Below are 21,589 nucleotides of genomic sequence, written 5' to 3' on the forward strand. Positions count from 1 at the left end.
TATTCACTGGTTAAACTATTCTGTTACTCTATAAGAAGAAAATCAAAAGGTTATAACACTTTCTGCAGTAAGAACTAAAAAAACTGCTAGTTTTTTCCATTTTTGTCCGAAATTGCTCAAATCTAAATGAAAATCTTACATTGAACGGTGGATCTCTTTCACACACCATAACTGATGAAAGACCTTAGAAAACTTTTCATGATATTGAAGACCACTGTGTTTGAACTATCTGTAGCTTTTAAATTGGCTTATTAATAAGCAAATAATAGTAAAAAAAAACAAAAACAGAGGTTCAGACATGTAAACTCCAGCACAATAGGAATGATGTTTTAGACCTCTACACTAGTCAGATAAAAATTTTTTATGTGATCTTAGCAATGTGGTCATTGATGATTAGCTTTGCATCAGTTTCATTAATACATCCTGTGCAGATGCAGAAAATGCAACAAGCCAGCCAAGTGTGCTCCTGCTTTACATTACTGCTCCTGCTGAATCCTCCTCTACATTTGTAACACAGGAGAGTCTCCTGTGTGTTTGCTGGCAGAGGTCCACAGCCTACAGTGAAATACAGTATTCTGCAAGCCTGTGCCATCCTCTGCACCATCAACCTAGGCTTTTAGCAGATGTATTTTATCAGCAGCATTAGTCACCATCAGCCCAAAATAAGCTGAGGGGATGTATAAAAGCCCCTAATGCATTTGTGCACCTGCAGTATGAATGAACTCCAGATGTAATTTTGTGATTTAAACTGAATCAAAGGATTACACATTCTATCAACAATCAGAAACTGATTATTGCCCATAGTCAGAGGAAAAGTAAATAAATAAATAAATAAATTTAAAATGTGTGCAGGGAACGAAGTTGCACCCTCTGTTGGTTAAAGATTAGTACTGCATTGGTAACTTTATTAAGGTGATAGAAAGTTAAGAAAAACCTTGATTATGACTTTTGCCTAAAATTTATAAATTCAAGTGTGTTTAATCAAAACTAGATGATGGAAACACAGATCCAAAAGATTCAGTGAGAGCCTAAATTACTGAACTGATTACATTTATAAAGCAAAAACAACAAGTTAGTCTGAGCTCAGAGCGATCTATGGAAATTATTACACCATGGATCATCTTGCCCCCTGTGATTGACAATATTGTGAAGAAGTATACACAGAAAGCAGAGATTAACACTTGACTGCAGCACAAAACAGAGACCGCAGAGCAATACGACCATGCTCATCTAAATAGGAAACCCAATATTCAGACAGCAATGTATATCCAATTGCAAATAAAGAAATATCAACTCATAACAACAGTCCAGCCATGGTAAACATTGCTTATTCATTAAAACCTACAAACAATTCAGCTCTTTGTCCTCATCAGACTCTTCTCCATTTATCATTTAATAATTGTGATGCAAAGATACAATTAATAAATAAATAAATGACCAGAATGGGATTAGCTTGTCATAGTTTAGAACTTAATATCAGGTTTTCTTCACTAATAGTAGAGATTTAACTTTTAGAATCTGTTTTTAATACTTTACAGTCAAAAGATTTTAAAATAAATTAACATGAAAGCTGACATCACAGTTTAATATCTTGCCAAATATGCTGATTGTAAAATATACAAGCTGGACAGAGCTAACTCTGAGAAAATAAGGTGGTTTTGGGGGACATGCAGAACTGTCATGTCTTTTAAAAGTGCATGTTAAGCTACTTATGTTTCCCCATAGGGAAAGCTGCGTGTTTTCTAAAATAGTTGGGGATGTTCATGGCTTTAACTCATGACAGGGTACATCAATTTTCTGTGACGTCATAATATGCATAAATCCCAAAGCTGTCTAAGAGCCTCCCTGTGGTCAAATAATAATTAGTCAAGAAGTTATGGCTTAAGTTTCACTTGAGGTTTCAACCACCAAATCTGACCAGGTGATAGACACTCTGAAATGTAAGAAAATGTGAAATGTGATGGACTGTCATGTCTTCCAGAGCCATTAAAGCAAAAGGCAGATATGCAATAGTGTAATGAAGAGTGAGTTTGAGGATGGATCAAAATGCAGACAGCTGGGAACATGGATCATGTTAAAATATTTAATGGAGAAACAAAATACAAAAAAACTTACAAAAAACCACAGAGGACGCAGGGAACCAGAGCAGAACAAACAAAACAATCACAGGAACAAAGGATAACAAAGGGTTGCAGGTGTGGGGGGAGAGAGAGGAAAAAAAGAGGAAGTGACAAAGGGGGCGAGGGAGAGGAGAGCACAATGGGGACTAGGAAATGAGTCCAACAAAATAACTACACACAAAAAACAAAAAAAAATTAGAAACAAAGGTGAAATATATTTCTGAAAGAGGCCCACATCCAATCAACATTTTTCTACATCCAGCTCTGTTAATCTGTTAATATTTAGGCTTCACCTACTTTGTTTACTCTGGATAGATGTAATTTTGCTTCCCTGACATTTGTCCTGAGCAGAGTAAGGCAGAGATAGTGCTACCTAATTCCGATTTCACTCTCTGTCACACCAGCACACACACACACCCACACACACACACACACTGCCTCAGTCCCTCCCTACTGGAGCTGCACCAGCAGAGACAGCACTGATTAGGAAAGCCATATGGCAGGCAACAAACCAAGGGCAGGCATCATGTCCACACTGTGCCGTAGTGCAGGCATCCTGCCACCTCATCTGAAGGGACTCATCTGACTTGGCTGAGCGTTTGAAGGAGGTATGTAGATCAGAATTCAATGAAAATGTGCTTTCAGATTTAGTGATGCAGCAGCATTACTAACTCACTAATGGAAACAGTGCTTAAGCTGACAGAAAATCAATAGTTTAGTGAGCTGTACTTGTATTAAAGGGTCGCTGCTCGTTTTGCTCATTTAAAAAAAAAAAAAAAGAGAAGACATGCTGCCTGCCTGTAGTATTTCATATGTCATATTGGTGATAAACCAATAAAGTACTTTATTGGTGACCGAATAATGCATCTTTCAATAATCAATCTACAAGAAAAAAATGTGGTTAAATTAATCCACCAAATAATATCTATCCACAGTAGATAACTTTGTGATTTTGTTTTCATCATGAGTCAGCCTCTGTCTTATTTCATGAGTCGACTTCCCCAAACTGGGATCAGATGACAGAAAACATTGTCCTTTGTGAGTTAAATGTCCATAATGATGGCAACCACTCATCAGGATAGTCACTATCTTTTTATTACACCTGCCTCACCTTCAATTCAGGTGCAAAAACAGCATAGGATAAAATCTTCTCTTTAAATAACTCAGGGAAAATCCTCCAAACAATTAGACTGTAAAATTACTAGTAGACATCTCAACAGAAATACAGAGAGAATAATCAAGAAACTACTGTAGATTAAAGATGAGACTGTACAAATTTTAAATATGGATGTGGATTTTTCAGTAGTTTCTTCTTTCCATTAGGAAAGAAGAAAACATGTATGTTTCCTACAAAACAGAAAGCTGGGAGCCATAATGCTCTTCTGCCATCTAGTGGTGTGAAAGTGAAGTTAAACTAAAACATTACAATGGCTGTAGTTGTTAGCTCCGAGGAAGTGATGAAAATCTTATTCTGAAATCAACCATTGCCCTGTATGGTAAACAGTCTACAAGTTGAGGACATTTAAAACATCTCCCAGCGACCCAAGCCAGAGCAACCTCCTCCTGAAAGCAGAAAGAAGATCCTAAAAGAAGTCTACTTAAACCATAAATGTCATCATGGAATACACCATGCTACAGTTGGTACAAAAGTGAGCAAATTAACACCCGTTGGAGGTGAATAGGTCACAAATTTTGTATAAAGGTGCTTTAGGAAAATGAGAAACCATCAGAAATAAATCTGAAGCTGAACTCAATCCTTCAACATGACAAAGCCTGAAAAAAGCACCAGTAAACCATCAAATCCATGCTATTAATTAGGAAATGGAAAATCCTGGACTAAGTAAAAGTTCAGCCCAATATCTAACAACCTTATTATTGTATGCAGTATAAGAGCGAAGCCTAGGAGGTATGCAATAATAAAACATACAAAAGAAGCAGAAGCCAGGCACTTAATGCTGCATGATTAACAAAATGCAATAGTATGGTTCAACAATTTGTGCCACTATTGATTCTTTGACAAGTTTCTTAAATCAGAATCTAACATTATATATCTGCCTCCAGGTTTCATTTTAAACTATAAAATAAAATCACTTTTAATTATTTTAAAGTAATCTAAAGTATGCGGATAAAATTGCATTTTGATTAAGATACTGCATAATAATAATGCTGAAAAATAACTTGATATTAAAAGGGATCAGCATAAAGATTTTATGCAGTTTTAAGTTTTGTGTTTGTGCTAAATCTGTTTAAAACTAATCATCATCAAGAATGAGGGAAGCAAAGTTGGAAAATTAGGAAAATAAAAGGAAATGAAAGAGGAAATCAAAAGAAGAAAGAGATCAGAGGCTGGTTTTCATCTCACCAATTGATCCTCAAAGCCCCCTGAGACCAATAATGTACTTTTAAATTCTCCTTTCTGACATGTTACTAAAACCAGTCTACATACTGTACATATCTTTTTATTCCCACATCGTATTCCCCTGATAATCACTTCCACAACAAGATAAGTCTACTTTAACATCAGTTCCACTTTCCTTTTCATAACTGTAAGCCACAGCAAACAGAAAATTTTACACATTAATGTCACTGTTACAAATATAAAAAAATATTTTGAAAACAGTTTAGCTCAGGTGCTTTAAATATGAATAAGAGAGCATCTGTTGGTATTATTCTGACCCAGAAACATCAGGAAACATGAATATCTTCAGTGAAACGCTAATGTAATTACTGGTTATCTTTTACAAGGTGTAACCAAATTCAGAAAGACAGCGACTCGCTTGGTGACACCCAGCTAGACCTCACTTGGTCCCAATCTGTTCCTTTAGATGTACACCCCGCCTCCTCCCACCTGCCTCCTATTCTTCCTTTCTAATCAGGCGTCCCTGCCAATCAATTTGATTGCCATGACAACATTTCACGCGACACCCCCTCCAAACACAGTCACCCACCCCCGCCGCCACCACCCGCACCTATAAACAAAAACAAAACAAAAAAAGAAGCTGAATTCCGACAGCTCGGGATTGATGAGGGGGAGTGCTGTCAAAGGCCAGAAATTAGATTAGGAGTGAAGCAAACACACACAAACACATCACGACTCTGAGGCAGCAGGTGCTTTTGGTTAAACCTTAATTACATGATCTCTGATTTCTCTAATTGATATGGTAATGACTATGTAATTAATGCAAAAGCAGAAATACCAGTAGCTCCCTTAATGAATGGATTTATTTGATTAGATATCCTTCTGCATATTTATGCAGGCTGATACACAGACAGGCAAAGAAAATTGTTGTTTGGGTTTGTTGCTACTGTTGTCACTCCTAACACACCATCTTAGAATACATTACATTAATATAATACTAAGAGTATATAAGGATAAACCACATGCAATAGAGAATATCTACAGTTCAAATACATAGTAAATAAGATCAGATATCACACCCTCTTTACAGGTAGGTGGCGCTATTGAGCTATTTCATGCACACTTTAGGCATGGAGACTGCTGACAGAACTGATAACCACAAGATTTGCTATCAGTCTGAGGGGCAGGAAGTGGATAAAAAAGTTAAGCTGCTGCACATGTGTTGCAGCTTGTAAGGGGAGTTGAAGAAAAAGCAGTGTGAGTAAAGCACACACCCAAAATCTGTTTTATCACACATGATACAGAACAACCAGGATATGCACACTGCCTTTTCAAAGTATATACATACCTTCATCTTTTCCACAGTTTGCCAAGTTACAACCACACCCTTCCCTGTACTCTATTAAGATTGTATTTAATAGTCTATTGCAAAGTAGTGCATAACTGGGAAGTGAATGCTTTTAAAAGGCTAATATTTTTCAAAATATGTGGCTCTCCTGTTTGGATTTTGAATATGACATCCGAGATATTATTCTACCATATACTGAATTCACACAGTATTTTGCACACATTCAAATTGTAATGACAATTATACCTCGAAATATTGAGCAGGTAAAGACAAGAACCAACACTGCACACAATTCTGAACATTGTATGATGAAACATAGTGGTGGCAGCACTGTGCTGTGGGTTTGTTTTTTTATAAGGAAAGACAAATGGATGGAGCTAAATTCAGGGTAATCCTGAAGGTAACTGTTAAATATGAAAAAGGTGAGGATTCCCTTTTGAGTAGGACATTGACTTTCAACATAAAGTCAGATCTGCACTGTCCAGAGTGAGTCCTGAAGGCAGTTTGCTCTACTTTTTAGTTGCTCCCCTGGTTTAACACACTTGGATCTAATGAAACGGCACTTGCGAAACTCCTGCAGAATGTGATGACACACTGAGGGGCTTATTCAGCCTTTTGAAACAGCTGTGTTGGAGCAGTATCACCTCTAAAACATGCAGAACATCACTGAGAACTATAGAGTCGAGCATCTCTGATCCAGTCAAAGTGCAAACCTAAATCCAATTTAATATCCGTTACAAGGCTAGAAAAGTAATGTTCACAAGAACACTCCATCTAGTCAAACTGAGCTTGAAATATTTTTAAAGAATGGGAAAATGCTTGTCTTTAGATGTGCATAGCCTGTAGAGACATACTCCAAAATATTTCAACTGTAATAGCAGGAAGAGGTGGCTATCCAAAATATCTAGTCATGGGAGGTGATTTTTATATGCTTTTAAAAAATCTTGCATCCAAGTATCAATTTAAACCCAATGCACAATTGCGCACTGCTTTGTGTTGGTCTATCACTTAAATATAATTGAAAAACGTTGTTGTAATGTAACAAAATGTTGAAAGTTCCCCCGCTGAAAATATTTTATTTTTCAAGCCGGAAACGCTTCTATTTTAAAACTCAAATTTGGTGTTGGGAACATTTTTAGCGAAGCGTCGAGCACTTTCAAGAGACAACCATGAAGGTAGGAGCTAATGGCAGTAATGAATGGTGCAGCGTTAGTTGGTTAACAAACTTACCTCTGAATAATGTGTTTCTTACGGGTCCGCTTGGGCCACGCTTGATGGATGGCCTTACAGAAGCCGGGTCAATTAGCCCAGGCTGAATTTGCCTTCATGTGGGCTGCAGACAGCACTGGGAGAGCCTCAACCTCTGTCACGCGGCCTGGCTGTAATTAATCACCAGCGCGAAGCCTTCTCACCTCACGCAGCCGCGCGCACAAACAGCCGATTCTTACGTTTGGCCCAAATTACATCTCCACTCCTTTAATCTGGCTAATTGTCAGTATGGTCGCCAGAGGAGTAAAAGGTTGTTATAAAGCACCTTCCTGGCATCAAACCGGTCTACTAGAGCAGGTACTTGTATTTCTACATTTCAAACAAGGCTCAATTAAACCACAATTATTTAATAAAAACGGACTTACGTTTATGTAATAATGTAGAAAAGAATCAGTCTTCCACGAAAGGCTTTAGTTTGTGTGTTTGCGGGTCAGAGCCGGCCACAGTAATAAGAGATTTTTGCAACTCTTTCAGGCTCCTTGCGTTCAAAGGATATGCAGGTGAAGTATCTCACATTATGTTTAAAACGTTGTAATTTAGCGCAAAATTATTAATTACATTTTGTTGGATCTGAGTTGGGAAAATATGACAGCCAAAGCAGTATTTGAGTATTAATCACTTGTTCATTCAGTGTGGTCACTCTCTAAAACACAGTGAAATCACAGATTTTAACATTTTTCAAGAGTCAGTGGTTCTTCTGGCCTTCATTCTTTACTATACAAGTAACTAGTTACATATACTTCAGTAACTTTTTACACAAAATGTATTTCTATGTGCATATGCTTCTTCTAGTAGTTTTACTGCACCATATGAAGCATTATTAGCAGATTGTTTCACAGAAGTTAGGGTTTAAAAAGTTAGAGTAAAGTCACTCAAAATTTTGTGAAAATGTACAGATATTACAGATTGTAAACAAACTGCCAGTCTAGACTCCTGAGCATTTGTAAAGGAAAGGATTTCCAGGTGCAAACATTAGACTAAGATGTTCCATTATTGAAATTAATCTGGGAAACTCAGGCGTTGCAATGGTACAAAGTTAATGCCGCCCATGTTCCTTCCTAACGTGTACTACCCCACAACACACTGTAAGCTGTTAGCTTAGCAGCTGGCAACACACTAAAGGTAAAGGTCATTTCATTTATATAGCACGTTTTCAGCAACAAGGCAATACAAAGTGCTGCTACAAGCTACAAGGTGTTAGCTGAGTAGTTAGCCATTTCCCCCACAAGATTAACCATCCAAACAGCTAAGCTCAACTTTCTTCAAGTAAAAGGTCTGTAGGCAAAAATAAGTAGGATAGAACTGTTCCAAATGGAGCTAAAGCAACCTTGAGTTTGACCAGTTCAAGTTTTCCCAACAATGAGAAGTCCAGTCATAGACAGATGGTCCAGGAGGGTGAGCTTTTCTCTTTTAAGGTGTTTTTTCTTCCCTTTTGTAACACCAAGTTACATAAAACAACCCTAAAAACTTTACAAAATGTCCCATCTTCTAAGCTAACAGCGACTAAGTCTTGAAATTGGCTTACCTCTTTTAGATGCTCTTTCCCTTTCGGCATTATGACAACAACAGCGCTCCTCCTTAATACTGTTTACAACCATTCTTAGGAATGCTGAACTGAGAGGTAGTTTGTATGTAAAACTCAGCAGATGTGCAGTTCCTCCAGGTGTTTACTAATTGATGCTACCACTAGTCTGAGTAGGGAAGGTAAAGCGAAGGACTTCTCTGCAGCTCTAAGGTGCAGCTTTGGGTAAATGGGCGGCACTTTCCATGAGCAAGCCTTAGGCAACCCTGTATGGCTGCCACAGCAGATTCAAATGTTGCTCAAACATGGCTGAACGAATCAAAGCAACACTGGGTTTCAAAAACAGGCTGTTTCTGAAAGAGGAAAAACAACACAACATGATATAAAGCTCAAAAATGTTGAGGTTACATAATACTTTAGTCAATTTTGCACTAATTTGCATCACCAACAACTCTTCAATACACTCCTTGGTTTTAAGCATGCATAATCATTCTGCGATGTGATATTATATTTTTCTATGGGTTATTTCATGTTTCATTCATTACATATTTTTCATTTTTAAAGCCTTCTCCAAGACCCGAATAGAAGAGCTGAGCTTTTTCACCAGCAGTCATTCAGCTCTGAAGAGGCCTGGTGACGAGCCGTTCATTTAAGACAGGTGTGTTTGAGAAGATGTGCATCTAAAAGTTGCAGGGCAGCAGCTGTTAATGACTGGACTTGGGCACACCTCCGATGAGGAATCTATTAAAATAGCAAAGAACTTCTCAAAGTAAATTATAATGCATTTGATGTATTATAATTTTGGCTGAGCAATCATTGCATGCTGCTTAGGGCAAACATTATTGCAATAAAAATGGTGATTTGCTGTTATGATAAGCAAACTGAGAATGTCTGGAAACCCTGACAAAAGCTGGCCTGTTTTGAAACATTTTTTTTCTAGTTTAGTTTCATCAATAAATATAAATATTTTTAAAGATGCAATTGAAGATTAATATTTTGTCTCATTTGTGGTTCTCTGACATATGTATTTCTAAAAACTGGTGACTGTTTTTGCAACAAATACCAAATAGTATGACAAATTTAGACGTCCATATCAAACATATCAATCTAAATCAAACGAATAAATATCAATAAATCTGTATATTTTTATTCAAACAGTCATAACCTCCAGCAGTTGGATCTAGATTGGAGCATTAGTTAGCAGCGTTATGAAGCTCTTTTTTCTGTCTGACCCCAATCACAAACCCAGGAACTCGGGGCATGGAGGCATCGTACAGAGACGTCACTCTGCGTTCACTGAATACACTCCTGTGGACCGGACAAAAGCAGCAGGCTGACAGATGAGGTTTCTGTCTGGGGATCTCTGTGTTGCTTTACTGTGTGTGTATTTGTGCATATGTGGTGCTCATGCATTTGTATACATAAATGTTTTAGTGTGTGCACCTATTTGTGAATGCGCGCGTGTGTGTATGTGTTTTTGGTTTGGGGGTTCGGTCTCTGGGGGCAGCTCTGTGTCTCCTCCATCTGCCACCCCACTCTAGTGACACCCAAGGGAATGGCAGGGAGAGGGGTGGGGAATTCATTTTGGAAAGAAAAAAAAAAGAATCAGGGTCCATCGCTCTAATGGGCAACAATGCTGGTTTCACTGATGGGCCAAAGGCAAAGGACACTGGCTGGGTGTTTGGAAGCCAATCTACCAATCTATTTGACAAAACAGTAGGCCACCCCCGTCAAGATCTACCCCGGGCTGCCTAATAAGGCACGCACACCCCTGATTATGCCTCAAATGAGAAAGGGGCTCACTGTATTTTGCACACATGCACACAGACGTCACACCCACCCGGGGCTAATGTCAGCCTAATGCATGGCCATGCTGTGGCCAGAGGGCTAATTGGGTATATAAACACAAACACATCCCTTGAGAGGGGAGAAAAGGAAGGGTGTGTTTTCTGCTTCCTCTATAGCAAGAAACACGGCGCGTGAAGTTAAACAAGAAACTCATCATATTTTAGCTGTCCTGGTAATGAAGGATGACACGGCAGGGCTTTCGTCTACCCAACAGCTGGATGGCGGTGATGTGGATGTGTGATGTGGAATGACTCGGTGGCAGGTGGCATCTCATGCTGTCTTTATCCAAACTGTGATCAGGGAAAAACGGTAAACGGCGCCGCAGCACTCACAACCAAACCGTCATGTGGAAGAGGAGCATATGGCTCCTGCACCGCTGGGCAGAAGGAGCACTCAGCAAGATGAATACTGAGGTGCTGGCAACAGCGCTGACTTTAACTCGTCAAATTAATAACATATCAAAGGGAAGAAGGGGAGATGAGGAGGAAGAAAAGGCCAGCGAGTGATTGTAGGGTTAAATGGCGGGCAGTGTCTGGTGTTTGAAATCCACTCGTCCCCTCATTGTCACTGCAAAAACGCCACAGCACACGCAGACTTGCTACCAGTGGGTGCTTACCCTACCCCCTCACTGCTTTGAGGGCTATGTTAATGAAACAGTTGCTGTTTCCTGGCATAACATTAATTACCCGATCAAAATAGAGTGGGTAATTAACTGCCCTTCTTTAGCAGTGCTAATTACATTAACAGAGAAGGACCATTGCAAGAGAGGATAAGAGGCGAGAGGAAGAAAGACGGGATGAAGCAGCACCAAACAAAGAATGAAGAAAGCGAGGCAGCGGTGAGCCGCATGCCTCTGTGTGTGAGTGTATTTTTTTGTTCTTTAACAGAGAGAGGAAGAGGCCGCGTTGGAAGGAGACTCATGTGGTTCTCACTCCGGCCCCCAGAGGCTTGGTCCTCAGAGAGAAGCAGGCTTATTGGAGAGGAGAGAGATGGGGGGAGGAAAGAAGGGAGGGAGGAGGATGTTGTTTATCTTGACATGCTCTACTCAGTCTTTAACGCTCGCATCACAATTAAGATGCTGCGGCTCATCAGCTATGTATACAAAACAGTGTAACAAGCTGCACGAGCACACAGGTGATGGGCACAGTCAAAAATAGATCAGGCACAACCTTGAGATGTGGAGGCTTGCAGGAAAAGCTTCACGTTCAGGACACCACAGCGTAACATAATAAAGAAACATGTATAACCACTTCAACTCATTTCAGTTCATTTTTCCTTTTACTTGTTTTATTTGGAGCACAAAATATAATTACACCTTAGAATTTACAAATCACGTTTGCACCATTTTTTTGTATCACTTCAAAAAAACATGGCTTAAAAAACATAAAAATAAATTGCTAGCATTTTTTAATAAATAAGATTAACTGAACTCTAAAAACAAATTTGCTTACGTCAGCTACCATTTGCGTTCTTTGTGCACGTCCTGAGAATGAGTTTTGTGTTGTGATGAATAATGTTATTCCTTTAAAAGTATTCATACAGCTTGAATTTTGTGTCATTTTCCAACGTTACAACCTCAAATCATTTTCATTGGAATTTTATGCGACAGACCAACACAAAGTAACACAAAATTGTGAAGTGTAGAAAAGGATTTCAACGTTTCACATGCAACTTCAATGTGCATCTTAAAAGTGCTGCAACCTGATCTTTTTTAGAAAACATCCAGGACCAAACAGCAAGAATACCAAGAAACTCAACAGATAATTCAGGAATAAGGCTCTGGGAAACCTTAATGCAGGATTGGGTCATTAACCAATATATCAATGCTTTAACATTGTACAAAGCAAAGATTAATCCAATATCTGGAAGTAAAAAGAGCATAGTACAACTTCAGTCCTATCAAGACATTCTTTCCTTTTCCAGACATCTACAGCCTGGAAAAAGAAAGAATTAATCAGAAATCCAGCCAAGAAGTCTGTGTTGGAAGAACATCAGAGATCCTTTGTGAAGATGTGAGAATCCGTTGCAAATCTGGCTTTTATGGACAAGACGAAAGTACTGCTAAAAGTCAACTCATTTTTACAGTTTGTCATAACTCATGTGGAGAGTCAAAGAAGTTACTCTGATTAGGTTAAACTTTACTCTTTTTGATCAACAAAAACTGTGTGTGATAGAAAACTAACTCAGCAAATCACCCTGAAAATACCATCTTCACTGTGAAACTGGGAGTGGCAGCATCATGTTGTGGTTTTATGTTCTTCTGCAACAACAGGCAGGTGGATGTGAAGGTGAATTGAGCTAAATTAAAGACAAAACTAGAAGAAAAACCATCAGACTGCAAAACCACTTCAGATTTGCTCAATTGTTCACCTTCCAATAGGACAGTGACTCCGTCAAACCTACAAAGAAAAGCTTTAGTGTAAAAAATATTCATGTGCTAGAACGGCCTAGTCAATGGCCAGACTTTAACCAACTTGATAATCTGAAGAACTGAAAACTTATGTTCACAAACCTTCTCCCTACAATATTACTATTGTTGAATCATAAGCAAAAAAATCAGTGTGTAGATCAAGAAAGCTGGTAATAAAATATGCCCCAAATTATTTGGGGCATGTTTTGGGCCAAATATGCCCTTCGCCCTTATTATACTTTTATTTGTAAAAACTGTGGAAAATCAAATGCAACATAATTGTTTTTTTCACTACTTTGTAATGGTCTATGCTCTAAATCCCAATTAGATACAGTTTTGTGCTGCAACCTGACAAAATGTGGAAAAACTCAACAAGTCTGAATACCTTTACAAGGAACTGTTGCTGTATGAACATGATGATAAATGACCACTTAATACACCTTCTTCTTTTTGTTTGAGCTGTTGTGCTTTTGCTTCCTATACTGCATAGTGACTAGACATCGGAAATGAAAGTTCACAAACTATTCAGGGTGAAAAAGTACCAGAGCATTGGTGTAACAAAGCATGCATTTTAAGTGGAAATAAAAAGGATACGGCTAACTAATATTTCCTTTTACACAAGGACAATAACCTTTAACTGCGGGCAAAACACATATAATTGCTTTTGCAAGAACCTGAAAAGTAGGGAAGTTTAATTAAAAAAAAAAAAACTCCACTAAAAAAATCCATTACAGAGTGTCATTTATCAAAGTAATTGGCAATTGGAGAGCTTGCTTAATTTCATCAACAGTTGGAAAGAGAACCAGTTTATAAAAACACGTTTATATTATTCCCTAAACTAACTTTAATAAGTTAAATTGCTTGTTCTTAAATAAATCAATATATGAATTCATTTTAGTAATAACCCATGAGACAAAGATTTTTCCCTTGAAAAAACAATCAAAGCAAAATATAAGGGTTCTACTTTTCTGGAATGTAAGTTGTCTTTAAAAGTCTACTACAAAACAACCTCTCTAGCTCACAGACAGTGTATGCACATGCCATTTAGGGTGTCTATACACACACAAAGTAAGCACCCCTCATTTTGGAGCTGCAGCTTCTTATCTGAGCTGTCCGGCATCCGTCGACGCACAGCGATCCGGCAGTGCATCCTGTAAGTCTTTTGCAGGCATTGCAAAAACTAGATGCTGTATGTGGCGGTGGATCACAGGTTCAGACAGATCCTTTTTGAAGCTTCAGGTGAAATTAAACTGTGGTTTCCTGTCAGACACACATACAGCAGTAAACTGTCCAGTCTTGCTGTTTGTAGCTGATGTGTTATCCTCTGCATCTGGAGAAGATTGCTGGTCTTTGGACTTTTTCATACCCCACCCGTTCTGCTGACTGGTCGCAAAAAGGGGGCTGAGAGACAGTGGTTGGAATCAGGGAGGAAAAGTTACTCTCACTAGTGATCAGTTTATTTCGGTCTCCCTGCTCAGTGCCAAAAATAAGGGGAGGTAAGTGAAGCAGTGTTCTGGGGCAGATTGGGGGCAGGTGCTTTGCTACATCGGGGGGACAACCAGGCCCGTCATCGCTGGAGAGAAAAAAATATACAAAATCTATGATTCTAAATCAGTCAGGCGTTTCATTACTGTACATCACCCAAGTCGTGTTCAGTCATAGCTTTTGAGTTGGTTAGTATAGGGTTAGACTGCATTGGTGAGTTCAGACAGCGGGGTCAGATAGTGAGTTGGATGACTACCTCTGAAGCTGTTCCCCCCTGAGGCGGGACAGGCGGGGGAAGGAGAACCTTGGGGCCTGAGGACGGGAGCAAAAGCACTCTTCTGTTTAGCAGCAGAAGGGAAAGAGGAGAAAGGCAAGAGAGATGACGAGGAGCTGGAGCTTCCTGGTATTGTGGGGCTCGCTGGCATTACTGAGGAACAGAAAGAAACAAACGGTGGTAAGCCTGAAACCGAGTCAGAAACAGCGTTGTGAGATCCAGGCAGGCAGTAAGGCTTACTGTAGGGAGAGCTTGTGGGTGAGGCGCTGCTGAATCCAGGAGATCCAGGAACTCCCAGACTTGTCATGGGAACTGTCCCGTAGCCTCCAGTCATCCCGCCGCTGCCTCCGTAGCTCGACTGCTGGGGAGTGGAAGCTGAGGGGTAACCCCTCGGAGACAAACTGCTGGAGTTACGGATATAACCTGGAGGAAACATCAGAGTAGGCTTATAAACTTTACTGGCCAGAAAGACAGAAGAAAAGATCGGTTTGCTTAGTTTGTTAACCTTGGCTGCTCTGTCCTGGATCTCCAATGCTAACCCCCAGCTGGGATGGATAGGAGCCCAGGCCCATGACGCTCCCATGGGCCGGTGAGCTGGGCAGCGCCTGCAACTGGCTGTGAGGACGGGGAACACTGTAGAGTGCCTCTGCGATGTCAGCTGCACGTTTCAGCAGCATGTCCTGCAGCAAGTCGAACAAAGTGACAAACAACAGGTCAGTTTCAGGATATATGAAGCCAATTGGCTGATATGTGTTGGTGCTGCTATTTCTGGCAGTAAACCGGAGTGAACTAATTAATCTGTAACACTGAGAATCTTTAAGTGACACTCTGTCAACCCATCAAGCATTACGGGTCTGAACTAAAGAAACAGTTAAAACTGTTTAATACAATGTTGACATGAAATAATCTTAAATTGACCATGAACTCATGTGGATCACTGTCACACAGAGCCAACAAAAAGCAAAAAACTTTGTAAAAAATTTTTCTGAACACATCCTGTATGTAGAGTAATGCTTGATAAATGGTTACTAATTATTCCATGCCGATATATCTTGTTAACCTAGTTAAAAAAAAACAACTAGTATTGTTGTTTCCTATGTTGCATCACTTTCTTGTCAATTAATGCTAATAATATTTCCAATCCTCTTTCATTTCTGTGCAAAAGTTGTGCTCATGATTGCTTACCAAAAATGTAATGTGTGGAATTCAATAAATTCTACAATTTATTGCCACAATTGAAATAAAAAAATTCAGGGAGGATTCATTAGACCGGGACGAGACTCGGGTAAAGAAAGATTACAACAATAGAATGGAAAAAAGTTCAAGGGGTTTGTCAATGTTTGTATAATTCAAGGGTAATTTTTCAAGTATTTAAGTTCTATTTTAGCAATGCCCTATTTGATGACAATCAATTTTGAATGTAGGAAACAGTTTTGTTTCTAAGTACCTGATTACTGTGTGGATTTCCATATAGGGCCTCAACAAGATCTGCTGCTCTTTTTAGAAGAATCTCCTGTAAAAAAAAATAAAATAAATTTAATTCACAACTCCAGGACAAAAGCATAATAATCATAAATCTTTTGATGATAAGTTTAAGTAACTATTGTCTCACCTTGGCTAGCTTCTCTGGGTCACCTGGATGCCGGGGAATTACTTTCTGAAGTCGCTGAAAACCGTAGTCTATAGTTGGCTCATTAAGGGCTAAAAAAAATCGTTAGATTGTCAAGCTTTAGAAACAATTATTTAAATCTTTGGATCTAACTTTAAGAAAAATGGTTAATCCTGATACCTGTGTAGATGAAGCGTCCAGGCGCTCCCTTGCAGAACTGCTTCGATTTATACGACAGGGTGACCTCCACGACCCCAGGGATGTGTCGAGGAGGCGTCTGTACACGAATGGCGTGCGGAGTAATCAGCTGAGGAGAAAGCACACAAACGGTGTCACCAAAAAACGCCTCCCCACGTCTTGTAAATATTTAGGCTAACTCATTACTGTGGGAAGATTCAATTGTTAAGACTGCTCATAAATCACCCAAATAATGAGACAAGCCATATGCTGCGCATTTCTTTTCACAATGTGCAGCATCATTAGCGGGATGTTTCGAAGACAACTCTTACCTCACTCCACACTAGCATGCTTCCAAACACCACCTGCAGCCCGTCGAAGAAGTTCTCCCCAATGACTATGACCATGGCCCCGCCGGTGGTCCAGCCTTCGCTGGGGCTGATGGCTTTGATGCAGGGGGTGGCTAAGACGGGAGAGAAAAGCTTCATTAACACAATCTACAATGACGATCAATAAAAGTAAAAAAATGAGGGTAAAAGTGTTAGGTATACTTTACATGTATGCGCCCTCCAGCAATATTCATAAATTGTTCATATTTCATCATGTTTTTATATGATAGATCAACACAAAAAGGAGACGTGGTTTTTATTTTATGCTGCAGAAAGCTTTCCCACATCATGATGCTGCCACTATCATCTTTCACTGTGGGGATGTCAAGTGTACATTAATGAGTCTCTTAGACCATTACATAAAACCTGAATTAAATACATTGATTTCTGATCGCATTGTGACAAAATGTGAAAAAGTTCAAAGTTTATAAACACTTTTACAACTTTTTGCACTGTATGGACTGAGTGAAAATGGTTTGAAGATTAAAATCAAAATATAAATTTATGTTATCTTAGGCTCAAATAGCAGCTTGAAAAGAGTTTGTGTGACTTAAAGTCATGCATCATGCACACACATCCTCATTTAAAACTTGGGTTAAATACAGGACAAATGTCCGGATAGAGTTGGAAACATGATCTGACTCTTCACTTGTGTAGAATCTTTCATTAATTAGTGCAGAAATGAAAGATTACTAGTGTAAGTTTTAGGCTTGTTTTAATAAATCTTGTAAATTAATTATTTTTTGCCTCTCAAATATGTGAAAATTTAACAAAGTCTAGCAAAGTTCTTCGATACTCACACCCAGTGAGATTTCCGATAACACTGGATACTATATATTTTGCTTGGTCTATGTTCAGAGTATTCACACCTTTTTGATTTTTCTCTTTCTGACATCATATCAAGATTTTATGGTATAGATCAACACAAAGTAGCACATATGACCTATTATTCAGCCTCCTTGACTCTGATACCCTCAAATCCAATTTGGCTCAACTTGTTGCCTACAGACATAGAGTCTGCCTGTGTGTAAATCAATCACAGTCTCAATCTTTGATTCAGATAAAACACGTAGTGTGTGTTTGTAATGTAACAAATGATGAAAAAGCGTATAAATACTTTTATGAAACTCTGACTAAAAACAGGTAAATTAAACGTCTGATCTTATTGTCCTACCATATTCCATGTTATTCTCCACAGACTCTCCCGGCTCCAGTCGCCGAGCTCTCCGGCCGTGTTTTGAGTTGTTGTGGACAAACATGTTGTCTGACACGGCCAGGACGTGTCCATCTACACTCACCGTGCTGGACAAGACCACCTGAGCGAGAGGACAAAGGGGGCAAAGAGGAAGATGCATGAGTGTAGATGAAGCATTCAGACTGCAGGCTAAGAGTCAAAATATCAGGTTACAAGTGTGAAAATCCCAGAGCAACAATTTGTTTTTCTGTACAGGTGACGGTCATATTTCTTAATGGATGATCTGACATCTCAGGGATTTCCACAACACATCTGCATTGTGGGGCTCTCACACCCCTTCACTCCTCCACTGGGTCACCATATGGCCTCTCCCTCTGCCTCTGGACTAACTTTTTGATTCATATAGTACGCAGCAGGCTCACGTTGTCTCCTCTTAATCCTTCAATGACAACAAACATATGAACCAAATCTCCTATTTCAGCTGGTTGTTAAAGCAGTGGATGATATATGGCACCCATAATGTGATTATCTGCTTACTGCATGTCCTCACTTACATCTGCACCCCGTAGGTGGCACTTTATGCACTTAACAAGAGGATAGTCCCAAGTTTTTGCCCTCATTATTTACAATATTTATATCCTCCAGGATATTATGACATATATTTTGAAATGACATGTATAATAAACCTTCATCTTAAAAGACACACATAATGATACTTTTGCAGGTGAAGGAGCAAAGCAAAAGAGAGGGGAACAAACATATGTTCCATAGGTGGTGGAAGGGAAAGGAAAATAACTGTAAATTATCGATCAAGCAGCGAACTCCTGCCCAGCCCTGATCACCTTTTAACCCAGAGGCCCAGAGTTTGGAGCGCTCGTGTTCTCATAACTTCTCAGCATGTGTCACACCACAGGAGTTAAAGCAAACACGGTGGGAGACGAGGACGGAGAGGGGCGGGGGCAGCCGGACACAAGGCTTTGCCGGGCAAAGGAGAATGCCAGAGAGAGGCCGCTGGTGCTGAAAGACGGCAGAGGAAGTGAGCTCGAGGAGTCCCTTGTGACCACTTCCTGGGTCACGGAGCATGACCTTCCCCATCTGGAGCCAATCACTCAATTCTTGACAACTTCCTGAAACACCTCAACTTATTTCCTGCACCCAAGCGCCCCCACAGCCATGTCTCCCATATATATAACTCTTTGGTTTGTCTTTCCATCTCTCTGACTCCTTATTGATTTCTAACTTTCACCTTTAACTTCTTTCTCCAGTATGACTTCCACTGGAAAACCTTCCCAGAGATTTTCCATGTGACAACTTTAGCAACTCTCAGCTACTTTAATTGGCTTTAAGTCCCAGAAACCAAATATTCTCTTTGGATATCAAAAGGAAAATCAGTCTCATAGCTTGTCAATAAAGTTAATTTATCTAAAAATGACTTCTTAACTTTTCCAAGGAGTTAAAAAAATTTACTCATATGAAAGAAGGAGAAATATTCCTAGTTTTTTCTGAACTATTAGTATCGAAAGACAAATAAGCATGAACAATTGGTGAGCAATGCTGGGTATTCAAATGATGTCTACTTTTGATAAATGGACTAAAGAGATACTCTAATTCAGAGTCCTGGTAGTTACCATCATTGTTCTGTGGTCTGGTATCTTCTGGTTGTGACTTTTGGAGTGTCTTTTTACTTTGGATTCAAAACCGATGGATGCATTTAAATAAATTAGTAATGCTGAGCATACTGAAGGCATTTGTACAAAAAAAGGGTGAATTTACTTTCAGAAAGGTGAACAGTGCAATCAGGTAATGACAAACTGGTTTAGCCCAGCTACTTGCTGGAATGGGAGCAGCAAAGTTTCTCTTTTGAAAGTGATGGGGGAGCAACCAGTCAGGTGCACATTTTTAGACAACATGAGAGCCATGTCATTAGAGCCAAGTAGCTAAAAGCTGTTTAAGGTCGGTAGATTAGGGTTCTTCCTCTTCCTGGAGAGTTCTGCAGATATGAGACACTTTTTATCATAAGTAAACAAACTGTCTGCCAAGGTTCCTATTGTGCATTTAAGGAAATAGGATGTTAACCTGCACTTGTTTTGTCTCATCAAAGAGTTTATGAAGTCGCCTGCAGCTGCAGGCAACTTTCATGTAAGCAGTAATGTGAAACAAGAGTTTAGAATATTAGAAAAACATGATATTTTTAGAGAAACAGATTTTTTACTCTGGCTAAACTAAGGGCATTTTCACACTTTGATGGTCCAAGGTTCAACTAGGCAGGAAATATGGAACGATTCACTTCATTTGGCTTGTTTCACTTTCACGCTGCTCTTATTGAAAGCAGACCAGGCAGGCTGGACAACCTCATACAGTCACAGCATCAAGCCAGGTGGGGCACTGTCACAAGGCCAGTGGAAGCAGCAGGCAGGGAAATGAACCATCAGCAAAACTACAGATGTACAAAAAAAGCACACACCATGTGAAACGTGCTGCTGATGTTCCACAGACACCAAATGAGGATTTAAAAGCGTGGGCGTTCCTTCTTCTCGTTGGTTTTAGCTTACTGGATCGTTTGGTTGCATTTTCACAGTAAGAGAGCTGCACAAGAGGTCACTCAGAGGTAAACAAAGAAAAAAGGTGAGTTTTCACACCTGCCCAAGGTGAAGTAAACTATCTGAGAAAAGCAACTGGTCATTCTCTTTGACCAGTTATTTCACAAGCTCTGCTCAGAAAACATCTGAGGGTCTATTTTGTCTCCATTATACAATTCAGCTGTCCAGCTGAAGACTTTGTGGAGAGGAGAAGCCTAAATTAAAAGTGTTTTAGTACTACAGTTTTCATAGAAATAGACTGAATCGGGGAGTAGAGTGTCTTGTGATAGGCATTATTTATTTGTATAAAGATACTCTTTTATCACAGCGACTAAATTCTTCATCCTCCGATATTCCAACTTTTTTATGTCCACACACAAGTGCAAGCACACACACGTAAACATCTTTCATGTACCTGGAATCTCCTCATATCCCTCGGGTTGCCTGCTGTCTTCAGGCAGTTCTGGTTGCATTTCAGGAAAAACTTCAAGAAAAACCTGCAAAGGTAAACAAAAGGGCACATATTACATTTTTTTAACATCGGCAACAAAGAAACTCCATGACAGTTTCCAGTATGTAATTATTTCCCCCTTTTCTACACACCAAAAGTCAAAGAAGACTTTTTTTTTTTTTCTCACAGCCAGGTCCTGTGTGATTGCATGTATGTACATGTGATTACAGTTCTGACATAAATCCCAGCTGTTTAGTTTAGTTTTAAAGTCAATGTTGTTACACTTTAAATCAAGTAATGAGATCTGGAAGCACAAGCCGAGTGAAAAGAGCTGCTGCGCTTCAAAGTAAACCAGAGACAATGATGTATGCCAGCGGACTCAGGGGACTGTGGTATCCCACAATGCCATATTTGAACCCCACATGGGAGCGCAGAGGGAAACGAAGTAGAGACAGCCACAGAGAAAATTAAATGAAGAAGTGGCAGGACGAAGGTAGGGAAGGAGGCATGTGCAGGTGCTCGCATGGACATGATTTTTTATTTTATTTTATTTT

The 21,589-nt window shown here is 39.5% G+C and overlaps 1 protein-coding gene and 1 long non-coding RNA gene across 7 annotated transcripts in view; one reads left to right on the forward strand and one right to left on the reverse strand.

The window, feature by feature from the left end:
* Positions 1 to 7,063: 7,063 nt before the first annotated feature.
* On the forward strand, positions 7,064 to 18,120 carry LOC122828330. 3 transcript variants are annotated; one of them, XR_006370205.1, is made up of 4 exons: positions 7,373 to 7,393; positions 7,571 to 7,596; positions 9,183 to 9,276; positions 18,009 to 18,120. It is a non-coding gene; the product is annotated as an uncharacterized LOC122828330 (long non-coding RNA). The 3 variants fall into 3 exon arrangements; XR_006370204.1 differs by lacking the exon at positions 18,009 to 18,120 and adding an exon at positions 9,868 to 9,995; XR_006370206.1 differs by lacking the exons at positions 7,571 to 7,596; positions 18,009 to 18,120 and adding an exon at positions 9,868 to 9,995 and having other exon boundaries at positions 7,064 to 7,393.
* The window catches only part of ebf2 (EBF transcription factor 2), a 38,731-nt gene continuing 28,864 nt past the window's right edge, over positions 11,723 to 21,589 (reverse strand). For 2 of the 4 annotated variants that reach the window (XM_044111785.1, XM_044111784.1), the window contains exons 7-16: positions 21,000 to 21,081; positions 17,985 to 18,126; positions 16,754 to 16,884; positions 16,425 to 16,551; positions 16,248 to 16,336; positions 16,083 to 16,148; positions 15,141 to 15,315; positions 14,876 to 15,058; positions 14,618 to 14,788; positions 11,723 to 14,449 (exon numbers count right to left, since the gene is read on the reverse strand). In XM_044111785.1, coding sequence (XP_043967720.1) covers positions 14,418 to 14,449; positions 14,618 to 14,788; positions 14,876 to 15,058; positions 15,141 to 15,315; positions 16,083 to 16,148; positions 16,248 to 16,336; positions 16,425 to 16,551; positions 16,754 to 16,884; positions 17,985 to 18,126; positions 21,000 to 21,081 — 1,198 coding nt within the window. In that variant the 3' untranslated portion in view covers positions 11,723 to 14,417. Of the gene's footprint in view, positions 14,789 to 14,875; positions 15,059 to 15,140; positions 15,316 to 16,082; positions 16,149 to 16,247; positions 16,337 to 16,424; positions 16,552 to 16,753; positions 16,885 to 17,984; positions 18,127 to 20,999; positions 21,082 to 21,589 lie in introns of all 4 variants that reach the window. The other 2 variants (XM_044111782.1, XM_044111781.1) reach the window with 1 other exon arrangement.

Source organism: Gambusia affinis, linkage group LG03 (assembly GCF_019740435.1).
Source record: "Gambusia affinis linkage group LG03, SWU_Gaff_1.0, whole genome shotgun sequence".
In the NCBI taxonomy this organism is placed as follows: Eukaryota; Metazoa; Chordata; class Actinopteri; order Cyprinodontiformes; family Poeciliidae; genus Gambusia; species Gambusia affinis.